Source organism: Bos mutus, chromosome 3, assembly GCF_027580195.1.
Source record: "Bos mutus isolate GX-2022 chromosome 3, NWIPB_WYAK_1.1, whole genome shotgun sequence".
NCBI classification, from domain to species: Eukaryota; Metazoa; Chordata; class Mammalia; order Artiodactyla; family Bovidae; genus Bos; species Bos mutus.
Genome location: NC_091619.1, coordinates 91,802,114 through 91,822,869, shown reverse-complemented (window position 1 = coordinate 91,822,869; position 20,756 = coordinate 91,802,114). Strand labels below are relative to the sequence as shown.

General features: G+C 39.4%; 1 protein-coding gene across 1 annotated transcript; it reads left to right on the top strand.

Moving 5' to 3' along the window:
- The first annotated feature begins 98 nt into the window (after positions 1-98).
- On the top strand, positions 99-19,822 carry PRPF38A (pre-mRNA processing factor 38A). Its single transcript, XM_005894739.2, has 10 exons — positions 99-380; positions 1,891-2,050; positions 3,564-3,685; positions 5,667-5,752; positions 13,619-13,729; positions 15,930-16,042; positions 16,624-16,650; positions 16,759-16,856; positions 17,267-17,315; positions 18,198-19,822. Exons 1-10 carry the CDS (start codon positions 251-253, stop codon positions 18,238-18,240), a joined length of 939 nt encoding a protein of 312 aa, XP_005894801.2. The 5' UTR covers positions 99-250; the 3' UTR covers positions 18,241-19,822.
- Positions 19,823-20,756: the final 934 nt, after the last annotated feature.

Here is a 20,756-nt window from a genome sequence, read left to right as displayed (position 1 = left end):
TTCCGCCCCGCCCATCTAAGGAGGGGACGCACGACGTACACCCGCCAACGTGCCGCGGCCATCATTGATTAGGTCTGCGAAGCCGTTCGCCGAAGAAAGTTCCTAACTCGAAAACATTTCCGGGTTCAATATGGACGCTCGAACCGTTTAGTGAGACTTCCTCCAACCTTATCTTTTCTCTCTGGTTTTTTTTAACCTGGATGTGACGTCTTAAAGGACCCGACGGAAATAGAACGTCAGGCGTTCTAAAATGGCGAACCGTACGGTAAAAGATGCGCACAGCATCCACGGCACCAACCCTCAGTATCTGGTGGAGAAAATCATTCGGACGCGAATTTATGAGTCCAAATACTGGAAAGAGGAGTGCTTTGGACTTACAGGTGAGCAAGAGCGTGCTGAACACCCCCCTTCCCTGCCCCAACCCCCGTCGTCCCATGGCCCAGTTTTCCGGAGTAGTACAATAGGACGGGCCCACTAGGGGTGAGATTTAGGGAGAATTTTTCAGTCATTCAGAAGAATCTGAGCGCCTACTCTGTGCCTAGTGTTGTGTTGGGCTTTGGGAACACAGATAGACCTGATAGGAGTTTATTCGGAAGGGTGTCACAGGTCGTTTCTTCGAGGCATTCCATATTTAATGAGAACTTACTGGGTTCCAGTGTTAACCCTGAAGGTCTTAAAGGAGCGTCAGTATTCCCGAAACCAAATTTATAATCTTATTACCCCCAAATCTGGATCATTTGAAATATTTTCACGTCCCAGTCCTAATATAAATACATGTTTTTAAAAGAAATTTTCCAGGTCGTCTTTGATACTTGTTTAATTCTGGCTGTTTTTGGTACCTGTGTTTCCCCCGTGAACCATGAGTTCATCTACTGTAAAACGAGCGCAGTAATACCCACATCAAAGGTCTACGGATTAAATGATTTAACCCAAGAAACGTAAGGATTAAAGGAAATAGTGTGTAAGAAGTGTTTGGTATATAGTTACAGCTTGTTATTCATTCGCTAAGTAGTGTCAGACTCTTGTGACCCCCTGGGCCGTAGCCTGCCCGGCTGCTCTCTCCTCCACTGTCTGCGAGTTTGCTCAAATTCATGTCCATTGAGTCGGTGATGCTATGTATATTTAGCTACAGCTATATATTAATAAAAGTACTCAGTAATCAGGGGTGGTAGTGGTGCTAGTTGTTACCACTGTTAATTACTCCTGTGCTGTTACTGCGCTGCCATCACCCTAGCTATGTGTCCACGGAGGCGTCATATTGTTTTTCTGAGTCGCCATTAAATTTTGGAGTCATGTAAGATTTACTTTGGGGGCCTTTTCTCATTCCAGAGGTGAAATGACTTGCCCTAGTTTACAAAACTGGTGTCTGATTTTGATGACAACATCGAAAAGTTATTATCCCCATTGTCTAGATAAACTTTAGTTAGAGTTATCTAGTTATTGAGGAGTGGTTTGTTACAGTTTTCGTCCTTCTAACTCTTATTTAATCTGGCAGTTTTTCCTGTAACATGATGGTGACAAGCACAGACTCTGAAGTTAGACTTCTTGAACTAAAATCCAGGCCCTGCCACTTTCTGGCTGTGAATCTTGAGCACATCACTTAACCTTTCTTAGCCTTCATTTTCCTTAGCTGAAAACAAGGGCAGTGCTAGAACTTAACCTCATGACTTGTGAAGATTAAATGAGGTAATATGAAATGCTTAGCAGAGTACTTGGCATATAATTCAGTGTATATTGGCTGCTGTTATTATTTAATACACACTTGTTCTCCTAATATTAAGCTGTTAATTCAGGAGCACCAAATTTTGAACTAACTTTAACTCTCTGCACTTCAAACCTGTAAAAGCTTAGTCCTAATATGTTGCAATGCCACTCTGTTTTGTTTTTTAGCTGAACTTGTAGTCGATAAAGCCATGGAGTTAAGATTTGTGGGTGGTGTCTACGGTGGCAACATAAAGCCAACTCCTTTTTTGTGTTTAACCTTGAAGATGCTTCAGATTCAACCCGAGAAGGATATCATTGTAGAGTTTATAAAAAATGAAGATTTCAAGTGAGTGAAATATTTACTGGCTAATATAAATATTTTAATTTCGTGGTTCAGAATTTGGCTTTGGTTAAAAGAAGTGAAAACACTGTATCTCATTTCCAAAGTCCCACTCCAGTATTTTGTTCTTGAGCCCCTTGAGTTTTTGTTTTGTCTGTTTTGATTGTATTAACCTTCTTCTTTACTTTCTGAGCCTTGGTGACTTTTCTTCCAAAAAAGTATTTCACAAAACTCACTGACATATATTAAGCAGATGTTAGTGCCAAATATGTTGGTAGCACTGAATACTTACGGATGAAGAAAGCAACATAAAGTGTGGTAAAGAAGAAGGAAACATTTGTGTTAATTGTAGGTTCATGTCCAGACCCTATTACCTATGAACTGTGACCTTGGAGAAGTTACTTTCTTTTCTAAATTTTACTTTCTTTACCTGTAAAATGGAAACAATATTACCAACTCAGGATAGATGTGAGGATTAAGGAAGAAAGAGCTGTAAATCTCTATCAGTGCCTGTTGCATGGTATCTGGCCCCAAAAGATAAGCTGCTCAAGGAGCTCACAGACGAGAACAGGAGACAGATGTAATAATAGATTGTTATTGCCAATCTCTATTCTAAGAAATTTACATGGGATAATTTATTTAACCTCCACAACTACCCTGTAAAATTATTATCCCCATTATGTAGGGGATGAAACTTAGGCACAGAGAGATTGATTTCCCCAAGGTCAAATGCTGATAAGTGGCAAAGCTGGTTTCAGAGTCCATTTCTTTCGCCACTGTATTCTGTTTGTCATATAAGGAAATGAATTTCAAATGCCTACTGTTTATTGAAATGAAGATTTGAGTAGGTAGTTGGGGTATAGGAGAAAGGGAAAATAAAGGAATCTTATAAACATTAATGGCTAGAAAATAACTAACTTTTATTAGGTACGTACTCTGTGCTATATACCTCGCTTAGCATCTTATTCATTTTTTACTTAATATACCAAGCCATCAAATTAGGGACTATCATTTTACAAGGATTGAGAAAGCAAAAGTAAATTGCCTAGTGTTACAGAGTTAGTAAATAATAGAATCAAAATTTGAACCCAGATGACTGACTTTTTTCCATAATCAGCATTCTGCTTTCCAGCAAGTAGCAATCTGTGTAAATTATATTGTTAATAAATAAATCTCTACTTTCTGTTGTTAAATTCAGTATCTCATTTGATTCTTAAAATAATCCCATGAGGTAAATAGGTTGTATCTTAGTTCTACAGATGATATAATAGACTATGAAAGTTGAGCATTATAACCCAAGTCACTGCAGCCAGTAAGTGGTAGAATGAGAACTTGAACCCAGGTTTCCATATTTTAGCTATTTTTTCTGCTGCCCTATGCTACCTCTAAAAATGTAGCTTTCTCATCTGCCAAAGAGAAAAAAGAACTTGTTTATCCACTGCTATCATGAGAAAAGCTACTGGTAAAACTCAGGAACTTTGTGGAATGGCCTGTTGTTTCACTGTGGTCTATTTGTCAGGTACGTCCGCATGCTGGGAGCACTTTACATGAGGTTGACAGGCACTGCGATTGATTGCTACAAGTACTTGGAGCCTCTATACAATGACTATCGAAAAATCAAGAGTCAGAACCGAAATGGAGGTGAGTATGGTGCTAAGTATCTAGGCCTTCATCCCTGAGCCAGTTTTTATTTCACCAGTATCTCTGGCATCACATAATCCAGATTGTTAGCGTCTTCAGTCAGGTCCTCCATCTCTCCTGGGGAGTAATAATACTGCATTAGACTACTAGCTTCCTGTCAACCTCACCCAGTCTGCCCCTGTCTGCCTATCTTTCCAGCTGCATCTTATGTTAATCCCTGCTTTGTGTCATGTGCTACATCCCGTAAGATCTAGCTCCTGAATGACCTTTGTTTTCCATTTGTTGGACCTTCACAGTTCTTTCTACTGGCCTTTGTTATATGATACTTCACCCTGTAATACATGGACTGAGTGTGCTCATACTTATGTAGGAATCTTCCTAAAACATAAGTATATCCAGGAGGGGCAGCTCCATACCTTTTACAAAGAGACACATTTTATGGTAAAATGGGATTCAGATAATGCAATCAGAACTTTTTCTCACTTAGTGTCATAACAAAAGATTAGTAACATTGGCCTTTACCCTCTAAATATTACATTAAGGAGTACAAGGTTAAGAATTTGGTATTATTCTTCAAACTTTTGTTAGCTTACTTATTCATTTGAATAAATACATACTAAGTGACAATGTTGCGCCGGGTACTGTACTACATACTGGAAATAATGTGATGAACAAGATGGACATGGTCCTGGCCATCATGAGATTACTTGTTTATGACTATATTATGCTAGACTAAGATAGGGTTTTTAAACCTAGTGATCATTTGGGCCAGATATTTCTTTGTTATGGGGAGCTGTCCAGTGCATTGTAGAATGTTTAACAGCATCCCTGGCTTCAACTCACTAAAGGCCGTTAGCACCCCATAGTTGGAGAGGCAACACCCCTGGTTGAGAACCACTAAACTAAGGTAATGTTTACCATAGAAATTCTAAAAAGCTGTTGCTCCACTTACCATGTAAGATACATGATTCTTAAAAATAGCAAATCACTATCACTTGGAACTAATATAATATCTTAAGTCAGGTTGCCACATGTGCTCGGTTGCTAAGTCATGTCCAACTATGTGTGACCCCGTGGACTGTAGCCAACCAGGCTCCTCCGTCCATGGAATTTTCCAGGCAAGAATACTGGAGCGGGTTGCCATTTCCTTCTCCAGCCTAGAGAGAAAACTCACGTCTCCTTCATCAGCAGCCAGATTTTTTATCACTGAGCCACCCAGGAAGCCCCAAATCAGTTATACGTTCATTTAATAAAGTTTGCTGACCCACATAGGGGAAAAGATAGATATTTTATTTTTAGGAACTTAGTAGGTTCACAGGAGATGCTATACTTGAGTTGTAAATTTTATTCAAAAACATTACCCTTTTGTAATTCAGGACTTATTGTGCTTCTTTTTATGCTTGTCTTTCCTTCTAATTGGGACAGCTTCATTCATCCCATTGTTCCCAGTTCCTAGAAGAAGCATGGCACGTAAATGGCCTCAATAAAGGGGAGTTGACTGGTTGAAGATTGGTGGTGGTGACAAGGCAGTGAAAGCCTGTAGGTTGAGCCCAGGTTTGACAGTAATCTATTCAGTGTTAATTGCCACACTGTAGTAGCTTTATTAGTGCATGTGTAGGCAAAGGGAAGGGGCTTCCCTGGTAGCTTAGATGGTAAAGAATCCACCTGCAATGTGGGAGACTTGGGTCCTATCCCTGAGTCAGGAAGATCCCCTGGAAAAGGAAATGACAACCCAGTCCAGTGTTCCTGCCTGAAGAATCCCATGGACAGAGGAACCTGGTGGACCACAGTCCATGGGGTCAAAAGAGTCAGACACGACTGAGTGACTAACACACACACATGGAGGGAAACTGCAGAGAGTTCACACTTTCTATACCAAATACCCTGTTAGATGTCTTACATAAAGAGTCTTAAACTTTTTTAACTTTTTGGCTATTTAAACTTACTTCCAAGTTACTTGAGCTTATGGTTTTTCTTTCAGAGTTTGAGCTGATGCATGTAGATGAATTTATTGATGAACTACTGCATAGCGAGAGAGTCTGTGATATCATTCTGCCCCGGCTGCAGGTAAGAGATAAAGGTCATACATACACAGTACACAATAACATGTGTGTAAAGATCTCTTTATACACATGCATTATAAAACACCGTGGATCTCAAAATCTTTTTTTAACTGAAGTGTAGTTGATGTACAATATTATATGTTATAGGTATACAGTATTGTGATTCACAATTTTTAAAGGTAGTATTCCATTTATAGTTATTATAAAACAGTGGCTCTGTACAATATATCATTGTAGCTTATTTTATTTCGAATACTTTGTTCCTCTTAATTCCCTCCCTCTTTCCCTCCTCTCACTGGTAATCATTAGTTTGTTCTCTATATCTGTGAGTCTACTTCTTTGTTATATTTAGTAGTTTGTTCCTTTTTTGAGACTCATATGAGTGATATCATACAGTATTTGTCTTTGTTTGATTTATTTCACTTAGAATAATATCCTCCAGTCCCTTGGACTGCAAGGAGATCCAGCCAGTCCGTTCTAAAGGAGATCAGCCCTGGGTGTTCTTTGGAAGGAATGATGCTAAAGATGAAACTCCAGTACTTTGGCCACCTCATGCGAAGAGTTGACTCATTAGAAAAGACCCTGATGCTGGGAGGGATTGGGGGCAGGAGGAGAAGGGGACGGCAGAGGATGAGATGGCTGGATGGCATCACCGACTTGATGGACGTGAGTCTCAGTGAACTCCGGGAGTTGGTGATGGACAGGGAGGCCTGGTGTGCTGCGATTCATGGGGTCGCAAAGAGTCGGACACAACTGACAACTGAACTGACTGACTGACTGAATATCCTCCAATACTGTATAGCACAGGGAACTCTGCTCCATACCCTGTAATAACCTAAATAGGAAAAGAATTAGAAAAAGAATATTTTAATCTTTCCTCACTTAACATAGTTATTTTGGAATATATCCATGTTTTTGCATATACTAACAGTTTTTTATTTCATTTGTTGCTCGATAGGAATAATATTCTGTTGCATGGGTATATATACCACAATTTGTTTATCCAGTCATCTATTTATGCAGAATTGTGGAGTGCAAGGTCAGTGTATAAAAGTCAGTTGTGTTTCTGTACATGAGCTAGGAACAATTAAATTTGAGATTTTGTATAAAAGATACTATTTATAACAGCATCAAAAATTATAAAGTAATTATGGATAATTTTGTTTAAAATGTGTAAGACTTTAAACAATATAAAACATTGCATTACTGACAGAAGTTAAAGAAGACATAATTAATGGAGATATATCATGTTCATGGTATATCTGACGATGACTTAACAATTGTTGTCAGTTCTCCCAAATTAATCTATAGATTCAATTCAGTTCCAATCCAAATCCAAATAAAACTTGATAGAACTTGGCAAACTGATTCTAAGATGTATATGAATATGGAGAGGACCTGGAATATCCAAAGCAGCTTTGAAAAAGAACAAAGTAGGACAAACGCTACCTAATTATAAGACAGTGTTGTGGTGGCATAAAGCTAGACAAGCAGATCAGCGGGACAAAGTGAAAGAACCAGAAGTAAGTGTATAGTACATGTTTATGGTCAGTTGGTTTTCTGCAGAGATGTTAGGGCAATAACAATTGAAAAAGGATAATCTTTTCCACAAATGGTGCTAAAATGATTAAATACCCATATGAGACAAATGAATGTCCCCCTAACTCACATTATATGTAAAAATAAACTTGAAGGGGATAATAGACTCATAAAAGCTAAGAGCAGAAAACTTATGGAAAACATAGGTGAAAATCTTAGTGACCTTGTGTTTGACAAATTCCTGTAATAAAACGTGAACTATTTATTAAAAATTAATAAATTGACTATAAAAATTAAGAACTTGCCTTTCAAAAGATACCATTACAAAACTAAAAAGGCACGCCACAGGCTGGAAGAGTACATTTGTACAACATATATCCATAAAAGTTCTTTAATCTGTACTTTATAAACGACTCTTGAACTTACTAAAAAGAAGGCAACCGAGTGGGAAAATGAACAAAAAATTCTAACAGATCTTTTACCAAAGAAAATACATAGTTGACCAGTAGCACATAAAAAGGTGTTCTATATCATTAATCATTCAGTTCAGTTCAGTTGTTCAGTCATGTCCGACTCTTGGCAACCCCATGAATCGCAGCACGCCAGGCCTCCCTGTCCATCACCAACTCCCAGAGTTTACCCAAACTCATGTCCATCAAGTCGGTGATGCCATCCAGCCATCTCATCCTCTGTCGTCCCCTTCTCCTCCTGCCCCCAATCTCTCCCAGCATCAGGGTCTTTTCCAGTGAGTCAACTCTTCGCATGAGGTGGCCAAAGTACTGGAGTTTCAGCTTCAGCATCATTCCTTCCAATGAACACCCAGGGCTGATCTCCTTCAGAATGGACTGGTTGGATCTCCTTGCAGTCCAGGGGACTCTCAAGAGTCTTCTCCAACACCACAGTTCAAAAGCATCAATTCTTCAGCGCTCAGCTTTCTTCACAGTCCAACTCTCACATCCATACATGACCACTGGAAAAACCATAGACTTGACATAGCCTTGACTAGACATTAATCATTAGGGAAATGCAAATTAAAAGCATAGAAATATGCACTACATACCTATAAAATGTGTAAAATAAGACTGATCGTATCAAGTGTTAGTGAGGATGTGGAGGAACTAGTAGTCTCCAGAGCCTATTGGTGACAATATAAACTGGAACAACCAAACTTGGAAAAGTTTGGCAGTTTCTAAACCATTCAATCCAGCTATTCCACTTCCAGGAATTTACTCAGGAAATGAAAGCATATGTCCACACAAAGACTTAAGCACAGATAATCTTAACAGTTTTGTTTGTAATGGCCAGAAACTGGAAGCAACCAAATGTCCATCAAGTGAATGATGTGGCCATACAATGATACTGCTGCTACTGCTAATACTCCGACTCTGTGCGACCCCATAGACGGCAGCCCACCAGGCTCCCCCATCCCTGGGATTCTCCAGGCAAGAACACTGGAGTGAGTTGCCATTTCCTTCTCCAACGCATGAAAGTGAAAAGTGACAGTGAACTCGCTCAGTCGTATCTGACTCTACTCAGCAGCAAAAATGAACTGTTGATAAATAGCAGTAGCATGGATGAATCATAAAATAATTGTGCTGAGTGAAAAAAGACACAAAATTGTATGTACTGTATAATTCCTTTCTAATGTAAACTATAGTGACAATAAAGAACAGTGGTTGCCTAGCTATAGAGTAAGGGATTGGGGAGGAGAGGGAATGAGAAATCCGAAAGGAGCACAGGTAAACTGTTGGGTGGGGCGGCTCTATCCGTTATACTGATGTATTGACTTACATTTGTATACAACACAATACTCATCAAATTGTATACTATAAAAATTACAGTTTATTGTGTATCACTTATTCCTCAGTGAAATTGTAAAATGTATTGCAAAAGTCATTGGAATACCTGTAGACTAAGAGTCTTTGACTCTCAGATTCTGATATTCTGTGTAAAATTGGTAGCATTGATGAAAGGGTCCCACAGACAGTGTTTAAGATGGGGCATGGGAACAGATTCTTCAGAGTTTTAAGCAACCACAGAAACCCAAATTGGGAAGACCCAGAACTTAAGATCTCCTTTTTGATGCTGCTGTAGCTCAGTAATTCTGAAGCAGTTTGCTGTATCCCACCTTGCCTTGCTAGATAAAAGCCGAGAAGGAATAATTTAAAGATCAAAAGTCAACATAGCATTTTTGCTGTTCAGTTGCTAAGTAGTGTCTGAATCTTTACAACCCCAAGAACTGCAGCACGCCAGGCTTCCCTGTCTTTCAGTATATCCCAGAGTTTGCTCAAACTCATGTCCCTTGAGTCGGTGATGCTATCCAACCATCTTATCCTGTGTTGCCCCCTTCTCCTCCTGTCCTCAGTCTTTCCCAGCATCGGTCTTTTTCAGTGAGTGGGGTGTTTGTATCAGGTGGCCAAAGTATTAGAGCTTCAACTTCAGAGTCAGTCCTTCCACTGAATATTCAGGGTCAATTTCCTTTAGGATTAACTGGTTTGATCTCCTTGCAGTTCAAGGAACTCTTAAGAGTCTTCTCCAACACCCCTATTCAAAAGCCTCCCTTCTTCGGAGATCAGCCTTCTTTATGGTCCAACTCTCACATCTGTACATGACTACAGGAAAAACCATAGCTTTGACTACATGGACCTCTGTCAGCAAAGTGATGTCTTTACTTTTTAATCCACTGTCTGGGTTTGTCATTGCTTTTCGTCCAAGGAGCAAGGATCTTTTAATTTCATGGCTGCAGTCAACTATCTGCAGTGATTTTGGAGCCCAGGAAAATAAAATTTGCCACTGTTAACATTTTTTCCCTGGTAGCCATGAAGTGAGGGACCAGATGCCATGATCTTTGTTTTTTGAATGTTGAGTTTTAAGCCAGATTTTTCACTCCTCTTTTCACCCTCATCAAGAGACTCTTTAGTTCCTCTTCGCTTTCTGCCTTTATTTAGAGTGGTATCACCTGCATATCTGAGGGTTTTGATATTTCTCCTGGCAATCTTGATTCCAGCTTGTGATTCGTCCAGCCTAGCATTTTGGATGACGTGCTCTGCATAGAAACTAAATAAGCAGGCTGATGATATACAGCCTTGATGTACTCCTTTCCCAATTTTGAACCAGTCCATTGTTCCATGTCCAGTTCTAACTGTTGTTTCTTGACCTGTATACAGGTTTCTCAGGAGGCAGGTCAGGTGGTCTGGTATTCTCATTAAGAACTTGCAACAGTTTGTTGTGATCCACATACTCAAAGGCTTTCACATAGTCAGTGAAGAAGAAGTAGTTGTTTTTCTGGAATTCCCTTGCTTTTTCTATGATCCAGTGTATGTTGGCAATTTGATCTCTGGTTCCTCTGCCTTTTCTAAATCCAGTTTGTGCATCTGAAAGTTCTTGGTTCACATACTGTTGGACCTAATTTGAAGAATTTTGAGCATTACCATGCTAGCATGTGAGATGAGTGCAGTTGTGCAGTAATTTAAACATTCTTTGGCATTGCCCTTCTTTGGGACCGAAATGAAAACTTCTTCAGTCCTGTGGCCGTTGCTGAGTTTTCCACATTTGCTGGCGTAATGAGTGCAGCACTAATAGCATTATCTTTTAGGATTTGAAATGACTGAGCTGGAATTCAATCACCTCCCCTAGCTTTGTAGTAATGGTTTCTAAGGCCCACTTAACTTCACACTCCAGAATGTCTGGCTCTAGATGAGTGACCACACCATTTTGGTTATCCAGGTCATTAGACCTTTTTTCTTTAGTTCTTCAGTGTGTTCTTGCCCCCTCTTCTTGATCTCTTCTGCTTGTGTTAGGTCATTGCCATTTCTGTCCTTCATCATGCCCATCTTTCCGTGAAATGTTCCCTTGGTATCTCCAGTTTCCTTGAAGAGATCTCTAGTCTTTCTTCTGTTTTCCTCTGTTTCTTTGCCTTGTTCACTTTAAAAAGCTTGCTTTTCTTACCTCACTGTTCTGGAATTCTGCATTCAAATGGATGTATCTTTCTCTTTCTCCTTTGCCTTTTGCTTTTCTTTTCTCAGCTGTTTGTAAAGCCTCCACAGACAACCATTTTGCCTTCTTGCATTTCTTTTTCTTTGGGATGGTTTTGGTCATCACCTCCTATACAGTATTATGAACCTCTGTCCATAGTTCTTCAGGCACTCTTGTCTACCAAATCGAATCCCTTGAATCTGTTTGTCACTTCCACTGTATAAACGTAAGAGATTTGATTTAGGTCATACCTGAATGGTCTAGTGGTTTTTCCTACTTTCTTCAATCTGAGCCTGAATTTTGCAATAAGGAGCTCATGATCTGAGCCAGTCAGTTCCAGGTCTTGTTCTTGTCAGTCTGATTTCAGTATTGGCCATCTGGTGATGTCCACGTGTAGGGTCATGTCTTGTATTTTTGGAAGAAGGTGCTTGCTATGACCAGTGTTTTCTTGGCAAAACTCTTGTTAGCCTTTGCCCTGTTTCATTTTGTACTCCAAGGACAAATTGCCTGTTCAGACAAGGTAAATACATAAGAGACAAAGCAGAGATTAGTAGTTACCAGGGGATTCAGGGAAGGGAAATGAGGATTACTTAATAAGTATGGCATGTTTTTCTGGTGTGATGAGGAAGTTTTTAAACTAGTGAGAGGTGGTGATGGAAGAATTTTACACTTTAAAATTGCTGATTGTGTACATTGTGAATTTCACCTCAATAAAAAACAGATCAAAGGGACCTGAAAAACATCAATGTGGAGTACAGAATGGATTGTAAATATGATAAATGGGTAAGGTAAACTTTCTTGAGGCAGCAAAGCAGATGGATGAAGATAGATGGTAGTGCTCACAGATAAGTACAATGAAGCACTCTTCCTCCAGAGTGACTCAGTTACAGAAAATCATAGAAAGTAATTCTGAACATTATTTCTCTTTTTCCATATTGATTATTATAGACTAGTGAAAAGGATGACATTTCAAATCTGAAAACCTGATTTCAGGGTCCAGTTCTCACACTTTTTATCCTTAGCTATGATTATTAAGTTTAGAGATACTGTAAAAAATGATATACTCTGAACTACAGTCAGGTTGTGACTAAGGTTTCTAAATCCAGTCATCTCTGAGCAAGAGTGTTGATGCAAATGGGGTAGTCTGCTGGAGTCCAGAAGGAAAGACCGCAAAGCAGACCTCACTGAGGAGAGGAAAGTTAAAATATGACTGATACATGTTACCATATCACTGAGAGGTGTGTTCTGGTGTGGGCCTCTATGTGCTGGATGAAGTGACCCTTAAGACTACCTTTAGCTTTGATTTGTTTCTTTCAAGCAATCCATAGGGCATAGCTTCTCATGTGCCCTGGCATTGGCAGGGAGCTGCTCTGGAATGAATTCTAATTTTATCAAACACAAATACTGGAAGTTAATACATTGACGTTGATCACTTCCAAGTCTGGTGAGCATCAGGGATTCTGGATGCCCTGTCTGATGCAGTCCTAGATCCCAGACTGTGGTGATCTTTTCCAAGGAACCCTTTTTCAAGGGATTCACGTCGCTGAATGGCATCTTTATCTCATTTCTCCTAACCTTTATAGAATTTTGTTAGGGATGAATGAGAGCAAAATAAGAGTACAAATGGTACTATTTATTTTAGGGCTATCCAGTGATCTGTATGTCCTTGGCGTGCACACACACACAAACAAAAACAAAACCATAAGGGTCTTATGACCCAGCCAGTCCTTTTGTCTGTTTTGAACTCACCTTTGCCTTTCAGGTCCTTAGTCACTTAGGATTGCTAAGTCACATCTTAGAAGAAAAGGAAACTAGGAGGTGGTTTGTTTATATCCTGAGCCTTGTTCAGAATGCATGACAGCTCCCCAAATCCTGGGTCTAATAGAGAATTGGTGCTACTCAAGAGCAGGAGGACCCAAACCCCCACAGTGGACTGAGTCTTAGTGAATCTCTTAGTGGATTCTGGTCTGAGCTGCTCCTGGCAAAGTCCCAGCCAACATTGTCTTGAACTATTGACCCTTGTGTGTGAAGCCCATAATTTCTATTCAAGGCTACAGCTATACTGATTGATACTCTAGTGACCTTGGAGTATAAGGTCACAGGGAATAGAGGCAATAGAAAAGTGATATTCTCTTCATCTTTGTATTTATCTCTTTACAGGGAAACTTAAAAATATATATAGATCTTAGGTATGCTAAAGTCTCTAAGAATATCTGTGTCTGGGATGTCTTTGAAATGAAATTGCCTCGGCTGTTGTGCCATAGGTTTTCTGTCACTTCCAGAAGCCCAGTATTGGAGCTTCAGGACATAGAGGAGATAGAAGGGCCCTCTCTAACTTTCATTGTTTTCTCTGTAGAAACGCTACGTGCTAGAGGAAGCTGAACAGCTGGAGCCTCGGGTTAGTGCTCTAGAAGAAGACATGGATGACGTGGAGTCCAGTGAAGAGGAGGAAGAAGAAGATGAGAAGGTCAGGCACCTGGGAGCTTAAGGGTTGAAGGAGGGAGAATTACAGGGAATGGGAATTTTTTTTTGTTTTCAAACTGTATTTAGTTTTAACCAAAAAAGAAAAACCCCAAAATACAGTATTTCATCATTTAGAGTATGGGTCCTAGAGTTAAATGGACTTGATCCGTATCTCAGCTCTCCTGTTTACTAGTGGCCTTATGTTATGTAAATTATATAATCTCCATATATATTTTCTCTTCTATAAAGCAAGGATTATGATACCTTTCTTTTAGGACTTTTATGAGTATTAAATGAAATTACATACATAGAGCCCTTAGCTTTGGGACATTATAATTGCATAATAAGTGGTAGCTATTAAACACTTGGGACAAAAATAATAGTGTTCATAATTGAATGCATACTAAGAAGTAAACCTAGTTTAGGGAAATAAAAACCACCTACTGCATAGTCATGTTCTTCCACTATTTGTTAAAATGCTGAAAACTTGAAAACAAGCAAGTTGTCAGGGAGCAGTCAGGTAAACTATTTTTAACAGTTCAACAGTATTAGGCCACCATTAGAAGTATTATGAAAAATAACAAATGAACTTCCTTGGAGGTCCAGTGGGTAAGACTCCCGCTGTGGAGTGGGGTGGTGTGGAGAACTAAGTTCTAACTTAGTTCCCCCTGGTAGGAGAACTAAGATCCTGCATGCCACTTGGTGCAGCCAGAAAAAAATGTATGTGATAACGTGGAAACGATTACAGTAAGCTTTTTTTTTTTTTTTTTTTTAAGATCTAAAACATTTGTGATTAAAATTACATGTGTAGAAAAAGCTAGGGGGAAATATAAGAAATTCTGGCCTGTGGATACTAAGGTAGTACAGATGAAAGTGTAGCTCTGAGCTTAGTAGGCTCCATATAAGATAAGTGTTAAGGGAAGCACAGTCATTCATTAATGGAAAGCCAGGCACGGCTGAGGGGCTTTTCTGTGGTGAGTGAACCAAAAACATGCATTCTTTTTTTTTTTTAATGGAAAATTTAATCACATACCAAAATGGAGAGAATAAACCTCCATTTACCCATCACCTAGCTTCAACAGTGATCAGCTCAGCTATTTTGTTTCCTCCACATCTACTCAGTTGTCCTCCACCAGTTATCTCAAAGCAGATCACGGCCATCATATATCTCATATTTCATTCGTCTATTTTATTTTCTGTTAACTAGTTCTTGAGTCTTTAATTGGATTTGGGGTTTTTGGAGTGAAGCAACACTACTTCATAGGTATAGTGTACTTCCTCCAGGATGGAATAGTCTGCTCTCTTTTTGTAATATTAGGATCCACTTGATGATCTCTGCATAGATCCATTAAGGGTTGTAAAATAATGGTATTTTTTAAAAAACCTCCCAAATCAACATTTAGTTTTTTTTTTTATAAAGTTTATATAAGAAAAGTAAGATAAGTTATTTCCCTTTGTCATGTTTTAAAATCATGAGTTGATTTTATAGTATTCTCCTAAGAAGATTTGCCCTTGGTAACATTTGAATTTATCAATTTAAATATATTTGGTGTCTGGACCATTATTGTCCTTGTTGGTGCTGGATTGCCCTCTGTCTGGCCAGTGGGGGCCCCTCAACTTCACTGTTTGAAACAATCATAGTAGTTTCAGCCCCTTGCTGTCTGATACAATGACGTGTTCTCGTTATGTCTTGTTAAGATTGTAGCCTGGACCTAAAAGTTGCCATTTTTCCAAGAAGCTCTTAGTTCCATTAATTGAGATATGTTATTCAGAGACCACAGTCTGGGCTCATTGCTACATGGTGTTTCTAGGACTTTACAGTTGATAAAGCTAAAGGAAAAAGAAATTGTAAGCTTAAAATACAATATATTTAACCTCATCAGTCTTACATCTCTATTTCTTCTTTCACATTGGAAATCCAACTTCTTAGGAGATAAGCATACTTAGCTCTCATTACTCTTACATAGTTCCAGAATAATGGTACCAGCACAAGAACAGTAACGGGATTATTAGATTTTGATTTTTTTATTTGGTAATGTGTTTTCTTGTCCTTAGTGTTATCCCATATATATTCAGAGTACTGTGTTTTAAAGTCAGTTAGAGGTGGAATTTGGGGTGGGATGGGGAGGAGGGTATAAGCCATGTTCCTAGTTGGCTCTCTGTAAGCCTGTGCTCATCACTGACCCAGACCCTCTCTTTTCCAGTTGGAAAGAGTGCCATCACCTGATCATCGCCGGAGAAGCTACCGAGACTTGGACAAACCCCGTCGCTCTCCCACACTACGCTATCGGAGGAGTAGGAGTCGGTCTCCCAGAAGGTAAGGCCTTAGGCATTGGCATATTCCAGGGATACTTTAAGCACTGGAGTGTAGAAGTTTGGACTTCATGGAAGGAAAATGCTAGCCTATGGATATTGTGTGCTCACCAATGTATTAATTGCTACAAAAACACCACCCACAAAACCTCAGTGGCAAACATTTATTTAATTCACAGGTCTGTGGCCAGTGATTTAATCTGGGCTTAGGCAGTTTTTTGAGTATAAGCTATGGTCACTCACTTGTTTTGCAATATTCTCTGTTGGCTAGTGTAGCTGGCCTTAGCTATGATGACTGGAGCAGTTCATCTGTGTGTGTGTCACATTCTAGGCTAGGTTAGGCCTGTTCCCATGGCAGTGGCAGAACACAAGACTGAACAAGCCCAACCATGAAGTAATCTTTGTAGCATCTGCATCACATGTACAAACACCCCTTTGGCCAAAGCAAGTCACATGGCCAATCTTAAAGTTAAATGACAAAGACATGGATAACAGAGTTGGGTTAAGAATTGGGGCAATTTTTGCAATTTTCAGTGTCCAGGGCACCTACTAAGGTTCTTTTTTCTCTTTTTTCTTTCCATATAGGCGGAGTCGGTCTCCCAAAAGGAGGAGGTAGGCCTTTAGTGACTTGTGATGAAGGATAGAGATTTGGGGAGGGGGGATGTTGTTGTGTTTATATTGTCAGGACAGATACGGGAGTCTGACCAGTCATTTCCACAGCCCCTCCCCTCGCAGAGAACGGCATCGGAGCAAGAGTCCAAGACGTCATCGCAGCAGGTCCCGAGATAGACGGCACAGATCCCGCTCCAAGTCCCCAGGTATAGCACTGGGGCCTTTTGCTTGCTGTTGGTTGTCTTAATAAAGAAATGCAATAGGAGCAGTTAGCCTCCTACAATACAGGAGTATCTTCTCTATTACTGTCTAGAAAAGGAAGTGGACATAGAATTTGAAAATTAGAGTTCACATTTTAATTGTCATTTATCAGCTTTGTTGATAGGATGGTGAGCTTCAGTTTTTGTCTGAAATTATAGGAGTAAGACATGACAAAGTAGTGGTAAATACCCAGTGTGGTGGTAGTGAAATTTAGCCATAAAGCCCTGAAGGCTAAGTGGGTTCAGTTCTTCACTACCAACAAAGTGTCCCTATCACAAGCCAAAAATGAACTAGGGGAAATAGCAGAGCGTGAGGGTAGAAACTGGTACACTGAATAGCCTTTTTTCTTCTCCAGGTCATCACCGTAGTCACAGGCACAGGAGCCACTCAAAATCTCCTGAAAGGTATGGATTAACTTCTATTTTGACTTAAGAATATAAGTGTTTATTCACAAATTAAAGTCCCAATTACAAGTCAGTTGGACCTTGTGTTAATGGAGGTATAATCTCCATCAATACAATTTAGGAATTCTCCTTAATTACAGGAAGAAGTGGTCTCTTGACCTGAAAATTATTAGAATTATATATACGTATGTAGTCATTTTTCCTGTAGGATTGCGGCTTTGGATAAAGGCATGAGCCTTAATCTCAGGAGCCCTGGGACTCTGTCCCAGCTTTTAAGATTTTTTAAAACATATTTACTTCTGGCCACACTGGGCTTCTTTGCTCCTGGGCCCTGTCTAGTTGTGGCGAGCGAAGGCCACTCTCCAGCCACGGTGTGTAGGCCTCTCACTGCAGTGACCCCTCCTATTGCAGAGCACAGGCGCTAGGGCTCATGGGCTTAGAAGCTGCGGTACACAGGCATAGCTGCCCCACAGCATGTGGGATCCTCCTGGACCAAGGATTGAACCCGTGTCCCCTGCAGTGGCAGGCAGATTCCTAACCACAGGACCACTAGGGAAGTCCCAGTCCCAATTTTTAATACTTAGCAGTTGAGTGACACTGGATAAGTCATTTTCATTTGGTAAGCTTCCATTAGATACCTCTAGAAACTGTACACTGTTGGAAGCACTCGATCTCTCAGAGGTCAATTCTTCAATGGTAAATTTTGGAGAGTAATGCCTAACTCAGTGTTGCTCTTAAACATAAAAACACCAAGTACATTTAATGAATATTGACTGTCTTTGTCCCCATCAGTGTTAGCACGTATCAGTCTTTCTCAAAAATCCTTACTCAGCTCCTAAAACAGCTGGTAAATTTAATGATTTGTATGTGTCACCATTTCAGGTCTAAGAAAAGCCACAAGAAGAGCCGGAGAGGGAATGAGTAATGGACTCAGTTTGGTTTTAATACAAGTGGCCTTCTGTGGAGATGAAGGCATCTGTCTACGTAGAAGATCTACTCAGTCCCAGGCAGCTATGAGAGTATTTTAGATTTTTTTTTAAACCAAGTTTTCACTTTTTTTTTTTTTTAACATGAAAGAGGTGCTGAGTTTTGTATCTCTTTATGAATTGTATGTAATCCACACATTTGAAAGATAATGCTTCCTGAACTGAGCTGCTTTTGGCCTCTTTGTACAATCAGCCTTGTTTGTACTGAAATTTATGAGGGTAGAATGGATTCAAATAGGGTGTATGAAACAAGGGGAGAATGTGGCCACATTGTTATTTTTGTTATTAAATTTGACACACCCATTTCCTGTTTTTCTGTGGTTTTAGTTTTGGTTTACACTGAGATTAGAACTGTTTCGAGAATTCTGAGATACGGGCTACTGCTTGCTGTTCCCTTAAAAAAACCAAGTCGGTAAAATATATTAGCTCCAGGTTTTACTTCCAGCAGCAGCAAATGGTAATAAACATGAAAACTGACCTGTTATCAGCAACTTTATAAGAATGAATTCAGTTGTAAGGCTTTTTCTGGATTATTTAATCCAGTTGCATTAAATGTTCAACAAAGAGTAAAACTTGACACCTATTACATAGCATTATTGTATAGTGTTTCTTCTTCCCTACAGCCTTGAATTCCAAATTAAGGTGCTCAGCACCTTTATGCTGTGAGCGTTGATACTGTCAAGACTAGGCAGTAGCAGTAGGGCAACCAGGGTGAAAACATTCAATGGAGAGAAAAATATCTAATGCCACTCAGGGTTTTAACCTGAGTTACTAAACAACAGCACCATTCACAAAACCAGAAAATACAGCAGGAAGAGACCAGGTTTTAGAGGGGCAGGTAGTGAGAATTGTGGTAGTAGGGAGAAAAGAATGCATTCACCTTAACTTGAAGTTTACTTTGAGACAGCTATGGTATATCTAGATAAAGCCCAGACATTATAAATAAGAACTGGAGCTGAGCTAGTGATCTAACCCTGAATTGACAATGTTCAGGTAATTGTAGAAGATGTAGAATTGAATGCAATGCCCAGGGAGCATACATTTGTAAGGAAAACCAGTAGTAGAATCATAAGCAACACTCACTCTGTTGAGGAAGAAGGGCAAACACTGACTGAAAATTGAATCATTTCAGAAAGGTAGAGGAAATGGGAGAGGGGGGTTAAGGATGCTAAGGACAAAGCAAAATAAGGATTAAATAGTGCCCATGGGTATTGATAATCAAGAGAGTGTTGGATCTTTGCTAGAGGAGTTCTGTCTACCTGTACTCACCTTTCCTCCTTTAAAATGGAAAAAAAAAATTGATTTCCTGCAGCTCTGCCCCTGGCAACAATTGTGAAGACCAACTGCCACACAGGATCCAGTTTCTTGGGAAGTCATATCTAGTTACAGGCTGAATATCCTATTGCTTGTTGAACTTAAGGACTTTAGTATCAATATTAGTTTGGGGATTGTATTTGAGATTTCATGTTGTTCAATAATTGCTCTCCTGATAATATTTGAGCTAATAAAATCATAAGAGTTGTTATGGTTCATCATACAACTATATATAGGACTGTCTTTAAAAATTAAATGTAAGCGCCTCTATTTGAATCTGTTACATAGAGTCCTAGCAGTTATTTCTTTTATCAAAGTGCTCTAAATTGAAAAAAAAAAAGTGTATTCTGGCTGAATGACCTATGGACCAACCAAATTATCATCCAGTATATTAGTTTTAAAAGTATATTTTTAAAGTATAAAAATGTAGAAACCCACCCTAAACCCCAGTAATATTTAATACCAAAAATAAACCTTCCCAAGCGTAAACTACACACTGACAGCCTACTTGAGAGTAGGACATGTCAAACCTCTCTCTCTGGAGATCCCTTTGATAAACTACAGAATTGTAGAGCAGATGACTTTAGGACAAACCTTGCTGAGGGACCACTTCTGCCATCTGTGTGCTAGCCTACTGCATGAGTGAGGCCTTGGAACTAAAGGTTTACAACTTTCTTTGGCCTGTATTGAGACATATTTTACATCTTACCTCTATACTTTTACATATTCTGCACTAAAACAGATTTCAAGAAGATACTCCTTATGCAAAATACATTCTGATATTTCATTATCAGTTTTACCGTTGGGTATACAATCACTAGATGGTTTATACTCCCCACAATTTGAATTATACTGCTTTAAAAAGTTTGCCATTGGGCATGATGACCTTTTAATACTAAAGAATGAAGGGATATGTATTCTCAGGGGCAAAGGAAACAATGGATTTGGTGAGAGGCTTCCAATGTAACAAAGTTCATTCCTCTAGCCCCTTTCCATTATTTTTGGCAGATCTAAATTTAAATAAGCACTAATCAGAAAAAAATGCTCACATGCTGGTCATTCCTAGCCAAAAAAAGGAACAAGTTTCTACAGATTCAAAAAAGATAAAATGATCTGTTTTTTTTTTAACGCAAGAATACAA